Source organism: Miscanthus floridulus, unplaced genomic scaffold, assembly GCF_019320115.1.
Source record: "Miscanthus floridulus cultivar M001 unplaced genomic scaffold, ASM1932011v1 fs_146_1_2, whole genome shotgun sequence".
Classification (NCBI taxonomy): domain Eukaryota; kingdom Viridiplantae; phylum Streptophyta; class Magnoliopsida; order Poales; family Poaceae; genus Miscanthus; species Miscanthus floridulus.
The window spans coordinates 8,287-16,049 of NW_027096267.1; the positions used below are offsets into that span (position 1 = coordinate 8,287).

At 40.2% G+C, this 7,763-nt stretch overlaps 1 protein-coding gene across 3 annotated transcripts; it reads left to right on the forward strand.

Moving 5' to 3' along the window:
* The first annotated feature begins 2,105 nt into the window (after positions 1-2,105).
* Positions 2,106-7,523, forward strand: LOC136530487 (uncharacterized). Of its 3 annotated transcripts, none has more exons than XM_066523219.1 (15): positions 2,106-2,912; positions 3,016-3,111; positions 3,494-3,586; positions 3,687-3,779; positions 3,872-4,002; positions 4,082-4,348; positions 4,531-4,712; positions 5,111-5,157; positions 5,485-5,562; positions 5,646-5,774; positions 5,857-5,981; positions 6,059-6,337; positions 6,833-6,966; positions 7,056-7,133; positions 7,207-7,523. In XM_066523219.1, coding segments are annotated over exons 1-15 (1,869 nt in total). In that variant the 5' UTR covers positions 2,106-2,911; the 3' UTR covers positions 7,343-7,523. The 3 variants fall into 3 exon arrangements, with proteins under 3 accessions (XP_066379316.1, XP_066379317.1, XP_066379318.1); XM_066523220.1 differs by having other exon boundaries at positions 5,646-5,771; XM_066523221.1 differs by lacking the exon at positions 3,016-3,111 and having other exon boundaries at positions 2,107-2,912.
* Positions 7,524-7,763: the final 240 nt, after the last annotated feature.

The window sequence follows — 7,763 nt, forward strand, 5'->3', positions numbered from 1 at the left end:
TATATATAGAGTATTAAATATAGACTAATTATGAAACTAATTGTATAATTTATAACTAATTTGTGAGACGTATTTTTTAAGCCTAATTAGTTTATGATTTGACAATGTGGTGCTACAGTAAACATATGCTAATGACGGATTGCTTAGGCTTAATAAATTCGTCTCGTGGAGTACTGATGGATTCTATAATTTGTTTTTTTATTAGTATCCGAACACCCCATGTGACACCCTCACTCGACACCTCCTAAATTTTAGTCACCGGATCTAAACACCCCCCTTATATTGAAAGCTAGCCATGTCAATGAACTGATGATGTTACTTCCACCAGCACCACGGGAGAGGCCAGGAAAGAAGAGGAAGAGGAGTTGTCACTAGGGTAGTTTGTGTCTCTTTGTGGTATTTATGATTGACGGCATAAGTATTGATGCAATGTAAACAGTATTAGAGTCTTAATGGTTTATTTAATGTCCTAGATACTCCTCATAAGTGTCAGGTCGTGTGTGATAGGGGTTATCGTGAACAAGGACTCAGTAGAAACCTAGAATAGTAGCTGCAGCTTCTTCGTCTCACTGTTGGCGTTTGTATCGAGCCCTATCTGAAGTCTGGTAGTCTGGTTCCATCGGCTGCTACTCCCCTGAATTCCTACTTGAGCTCTTTTGGTCTTTTGCTGATTTGTTGAATATATCCATTTCCAAATTGATCCCTGAGTTCTCTTTCTTTGCTGATTTTTGTTTAATTTCTGTTTCCAAACCTCGATTTCTCTTGTCAAATCCTGACAGTGGTCATACCTGGCCGCCGTAGGAGCCTGGAAGCCATCTACGGAAGCGCCTCCAGAGAAGGGAAAGTCTTTATGCTACGAGCGAAGTACACGTACTTTAATCACGTTGTACGGGACAATCAACGTGATAATTTGTAAGATAATCAAGTGTTGTTACCGCACAAAATGACTAGACCGCTACTCAGTCTAGCTGATAGGCTCCAGCACAAATCCCGTCCATCTAACACTGATCCGGTAGCTGTGATTTGCTCGTAGACCTAAAACGTGCCGTAGCATTACGTATTGAGAAAATTCCCTATTTAGCATCGAAATGTGACATGGTTACTTATTTATCACCGAAAGATAAAATCTTCTTAATATAACATTGGATTTATTTTTGATTCCCTGTATAGCACTGCCGTTAGATGTAACCTCTAACACCGTCTAACTGGTCTTTTCTCCCTATTTACATGCGTAGTCACATCAATGCGTTAACTATTAAATTTTATTGCACAATTTTTTTTGACAATATCATTTTAATACAAAATTAAATATTTTTTGGCAACACAATTTTTTGGACCATGACTATTTTTTAGTAGTACAATTCTTTTGCACATATTATTTTGCGACAATTCTTGATGTCCGTTTGGTATGCTATTTTTTTTTACAATATCATTTTAATACAAAATTTAACATTTTTTGGCAATACAATTTTTTGGACCATGAATATTTTTTGGTAGTACAATTCTTTTGCACATATTATTTACGACAATTCTTGATGTACGTTAAAAATTTATTATTATCCACAAAATTGTACAACCATAAATAATATGTGCAAAAAATGTACTCCAAAAAATATTAATGATCTAAAAAAGTTCCTTTTCAAAAAGAGTGCAATAAAATATCATCTTTAACATATTGATGGTGCTACAAATGAAACAGGTGTAAATGGTCTTTTCCCCTCATAAATTAAATCTAATAATGCTATATTAAAAAGATTTTAGGAACCCTTGTTATGCTAAATCTCTAAAAGTTTCCTAAACATCCTCCTAATCTTTATTTTTTTTAGAAAGAAAAAAAATCCCTCTAAAAAGAACTCCTAGTATTTAGGGTGCGTTTAGATCAAAAAATTTTGGATTTTGGCTCACTGTAGCATTTCGTTTGTATTTGGTAATTAGTGTCTAATTATGGACTAATTAGGTTCAAAAGTTTCGTCTTGCGATTTCTCGACTAACTGTGTAATTAGTTTTTTTTTCGTCTACATTTAGTACTCCATGCATGTGCCGCAAGATTCGATACGACAGTTACTATGCAAAATTTTTTTGGTTCCCCTTCCGCGTAACTTTGCGCGCTGCTCCCGTCGCGCGTATCCGTCCCCCGCGCTGGTTCGCCGCCACGCCGTAGTACACCATTCGCTCGAACAGCTCGTACACTGCATATGCATGCGTAGCATAGTCATAGATCCATGGCCCATGGGCACGCGAAGCAAATCCCGGCGGCGAAACATTGCCGCCGGCCGGCCGGCCAGAGAAACGAGAGAGTGCCGCTAGCTGACTCTGAATCTCTCTGACGACGAAAAATGAAGGTGCAGGCGGTCCAGCCACCGCGCTTGGAGCGGAGGACGGGGTTGCCGCGGAGGTCGACGGAGCCGTCCTTGGTGTACTCCCCTCCTCCTCCCCCTTCCTCGCCGTTCTCCATGGCCGCACGCAGGAGCTGGCTCAAGGCCAGAGGCGACTGGCGAGGAGAGCCTAGAGCGAGCTCGGTCCTGCCTAGAGCGAGCTCGGTCCTCCCCCTCCCTCGCCGTTCTCCATGGCCGCACGCAGGAGCTGGCTCAAGGCCAGAGGCGACTGGCGAGGAGAAACAATTAGGAGAAACTTTTGGAGTTGACTATCTTTTCCCCTTCTAATATTTTTTTAGGAGTTGCTAAACTACAAGTTTTTAGGAGAAAAAAATTGGGGAACTCTTGGAGATGCTCTAAATATGGAATTTTATGCTTGATATTTCGCCCCTTCATCTGGATTCTGGAAGCGCCTGGCCCCGTCACTCCTCCTCCCCCTCCTTCCCCTCTCCTGGCGAGCGACAGCCGGAGCTGCTAGGGTTGCCGCCCCGCCCCGCCCCGCCCCGCCCTGCCCCGTGCTGTAACGCCGGACGCCAAGTACGTGCATCGCCTTCGTAACAGCACTACATGGGATACCTTTGTGCGGTTTCAGATCAGTTCTGTATTGTTCCTCTTTTGAATTATCAAGAGCTTGTTTCAGTGCAGCATGCAGCTATTTGTTACAAAGCCTCTCTACTTGTTTGCATTGCCTCTTCTAGATGGACAAGAGGATATCTTAATAACAAGAGTTTTTCAAGTATGCAATGTTTGCTTATAAACCCGCTTAAAGAATCTAGTATGATTGCTAATCAACAAGCAGCGCTACCAGAATAAGAGCACTACACGGGATTCCTTGTGCAGTTTCAGATCATCAGTTCTATAGTGTTCCTCTTTTGAATTATCAAGAACTTGTTTCTCACTAGGCTCCATTGCCCCCACCTGCCTTTTCTGTTACAAAACCTCTCTACATGTTTGCATTGCCTCTTCTAGACGGATAAGAGCAAATCTTAAGAATGAGAGGTTTTTCATTTGTGTGGCTGCATATTGTTTCTTGGTTATAGTTTTATATTGTTTCTTCTCCGTTTATGATCCCAAATTTTGCTCCTCTGTTTTATTTCTAAAAGAAAGTTCTGCTTCAGTTATGAAGAGGATGCGCAAAGCTAAGAGGGGTGGTGGTGATCTCACTGAAAGCGCTCAGAACAGAAGAGTTTGCAAGGATGAATGGGTCTCAGGTCTGCTAGATTTTCCTCTTTTCTGCTAGGTTTTCCCACACATTAAACAGCTTTATTTGATTATTCACAGTTGCCTTAATGGTTTATTTCCTTCAACTAGGTCACTTCTCTAACAAAGATATTTGGACTGGGCTGAGTGATGAGCTAAAGTTATATTTGTCTAGAAGTGTTGCCTCAATTACTTTGTGCGATGGTAATTATACATGCTTAGTCTTCCTAGCCTTCCAACTAATATATATTGAAACTCATCCAGCTATAAATGATTTAAATTGCGATCTTATGTAGGAGATACAATCTTGTTTTCATGTTCGGGCATAGCTATGGAATGCCAGGGGAGCCACCTTACAAGGTTTCTGACTTCTGCAAGTTTGGTTAGAGCTCTCAATCTTACAAACAAAGACCATGATGACTTCAAGGTTGGCGCTGACGATCATTCTTCACTAATTTGTTTACTTAGATAATTTTATGCTCATTTCTTGCCTTATCATTTTGTAGATTGAAGTCCGTCATGAAGGCAATGAAGTGTTTATTGGGTTTGTGGCTGAATTTGATAAAGATCGCAACTTTGCTGTTGTCAATGTCCGTACCTTTGTTGATGTTCAGGTTGGACTTTTCAACCATGCACGGGAAGTTCTGCCTCATAGTGAGGTATTAGTTGTAGGGCGTGACGTCTCTGGTGAAATGATGGTCAGGAGTGTGGGATTGAATGGTGATTCAAGGGTATGTGAGGATGATGAAGATCTTGATTGTAAATTCTCTAAGGTACACTTGCATGAAGATACAAGCATTCTATTCTATTTCTGTTATGCATGCTGCTGCTTCCATTATTGCTGCTGTAGGCAGTAAAAAATGTTTTTTAATTTATATTTAACTCTTGTCCTATACAACTTCATTTTGTTCAAATGTAACCTGTAATGTGTCTGTCACCTTTATTGTGTTATTAGGCTTGGGAAGGTGGACCACTTCTTTCTGTTGACGGGAACTTTGTTGGCATGAACCTTTTTCTGACTATGAGAAGAGCTGTTTTCATACCATGTGGTACAATTCTCAAGCATCTGGAACATTACTGGACATCCCAGCAAAAGAAGACTGGTCGTGCACAGTCAAAAACTTTGAAGGTTCGCAGGTATGTCTAATTGATGTGTGCCCTTGATTAGTTCACCTACGTTATTTGTATCTTATCTCTTCTCCTAAAGATGTTAGGTAAGCCCTTTTGCCACCTCAACCAAAATTTTTATTTGCCGACCTTTGGCACGTGTCACAAATTCACAGTTGTCCTGTACTACATTTATCATATATCTTGTGCCAATTTGAAAACTGTATGTTTTTCTTATTGGAGTGTGCATTATGATCATGTTTTCATGAAACATTTTCCACACGACTTGAGGTCCTCATTTAACTATCTTGTTCCTTGCCTATGATTCTATCTATGTAGGTTTTGGCACCATTTTGTGTATTAATGCACTGGTTTGATCCATTTGCCTTTTAGGCTAGTAGTCAACTAATCATTTTTATGTTCTGCAGGTCTGGAGCAAGACCCTTAGCTGAGAAATCTAACAGCCATCCAAAAGGTGAGCACACAGGCACTGCTTAACATTGTGGTATTATGCAAATTGTTGCAGTTTGTAGTGGTATGTGTTTAGAAGTGCAAGTTTAGCATTTTCATTTATATATCAACTAGTCTGGCCCTTTCACTTATTGTTAGGTCTTATCAGTTAGCATCATTATTGGGTATGTTCATGCACGCTGCTTAATTCTAATGTTAATTCTTGCTCAGGCTGTTGTCATTATATGACTATTGCTACATCCTGATCATTATTGCAGAATTTAAGTGAATTTACTTTCTGTGTATAGTATTAGTGTATGTCAGTGCTGATCACTTGACCCTGTTGCACCAGTACATGGAGATTTTCTCAACCAGGAACAGTTAGATCTAGAATCCACGGATTACCCTAAGTTACCACCAAAAATGTCAGGTGAGTCGGTGCTTCTAAATTTGCTGACCTTTTACAGCTCTCCTGTGCCACTAACAACTCTTCTACAATGTATCTTTCTCCAGCTGGTGTGTTTTTGGTTAATACTTTTGAAGAGACTTTTGGTGACATGCATGGTGAAGGTGTCTGGAGAAAATTTGGTGAAAAAGCTTCTAACATAAATGACAATGTTGTTGCACTGGCTTCATTCAGTGGTGATATTACAATGATGTGCCATTTACTATTTCGTCTCTGTTTTTGTTACAACTAGCTGATAACCAGAATCATGGCACGCAGGAGAAAAAAGGTTTTTTGCATGCACAGGGTTTTTTATTGAATGGAATGGATCTACAATAATTTTAACATCAGCGAGCTTGGTTAGAAATTCTAGTGACGAGAACAAGACTATTGAAAACTTGAGGGTTGGTACTCATTGTGTTCTCTGTGACTACTGTTCCTTTTAAGATGCTGTTAAGTCTCATCACTGTATTATTTGCAGATTGAAGTATTGCTTAAGCTTAACGACCAAGACCAATTCAGAGAAGGGACACTACAACATTACAGTCTACATTACAATGTAGCTCTAGTCAGTGTCAAGGATTACTCTGCTCCTCGTCCATTAAAAACGCTGCTTGATTGGGAGGAGTCTGGCAAAGTAGCCGCTGTAGGGCGTTGCTTCAAATCAGGCGCACTAATGGCTACTTGTGGGGAACTGGTTTCCTGGTCAGGAACACTTGATTGCGATTTCCTTGTTCGTTCCACGTGTAAAATCAGTAAGGTAATCTCCTATTTTTTCACAGTGATAGTAAATAACTCCCCACCTTTTTTCATAAGGTGTAATCTGACTGTCCAAAAGTGAGCTTTGACTATAAATTCCCGTGACATTATTTTGCTACATGGTCATGAGAGCATTTTGGAATATGAATCTAACTGTATTGTTCAGCCTGTTCGTTTGTGCTTTTGCTGTTGCTGATTGGCAGCGGCTGCAGACCTACCAGCTGAAAATCGGCTGCCTTACCTGGCTGCAGTTACTGTGGCTGCTGCAACTTCACTGCTTGCTGCTGCTAATTTACTGGTTGTCTGCTGCAGCCGCAGCCAGCTCTTCCTAAGGGAGCCATTATTTTTTGACAAAACCTAGATATGATTAGATTAATCAATGGTCAGTGCTTGGATTTGGATAGAAAATATTCCTTGTATTCTGAACAAAGAATAGTTACATCTGAATGAGTTGGCTAGCAACAGAAATCACAGCTTGTTCATGTCAACTTGTTAGGCTGGGATTGGAGGCCCTCTTGTTAATTTCGATGGGGATGTCATTGGCATGAATTTCTATGACAAGAGAATAGGAACTCCTTACCTAGACTGGGACGAAATTTGCATAATTCTAGCGCGGTTTGAGACAAAAAGGTATTGCATATAACACATGTTTTTTTGGGTAACATTTTAAGAATCTTGCTTTGGGTGAAGCATAATATTTTTATTGATATGTTTGACAGTAAACTTGGTGAAGTTGGCAATGACGGTGTACCTTTTTCGTGGAAATTGGATGATGATGACAAAACTAAGTTAAACAGGTTGGTAGTCGTTATATAGTAAGCTAGGGTTAAGTTCTGGACATATGAATTATTTCATTGAACTCAACTGCAGGTGGCCTGTGCCAATGCCTTGTTGGTGCCTTCCTGAGGATAAATCTGATGATGATGATGAGTTGGGCTTTGTAACAAAATCTGGTCGCAGGAGGAGATACAGTTACTGTCGGGGAAAGAAAGTCGTGCTCTTTTAGATGCAATAACACCTTCGATTGGTATCACCATCTCCATAACCTGTGGCTTGCCGAAGTCTTGTGATGTAACGTTTGTATCTTGGGATTATTTGGTGCTATATTTTGTAATAGCATGCATTGGCGGTTAAGTTGCTCTATGGTACTTGTGAGCTGTTTTGTATCTTGGAATTATTTGGTGCTATGCTGTTGTGCAGAGTACTGTTTTGGGCACAAAAGAAAATTCAGTTCTAGGTTGCGAGCACTATGCTTAAGAGTAGAACCAATCCTAGCAGCCCCTGATTTTCCTTCCTGAAACATTTTTTTTAAAACAAGCCATTAGCTACTCAAACAGAAAGGATTCAACATGTATTGCACTTACTTTATTGGTAAAGCTTGTCAGCTTCAATATCTCTGCATTTACTTCTCTTGAAAAAGTAAAGCA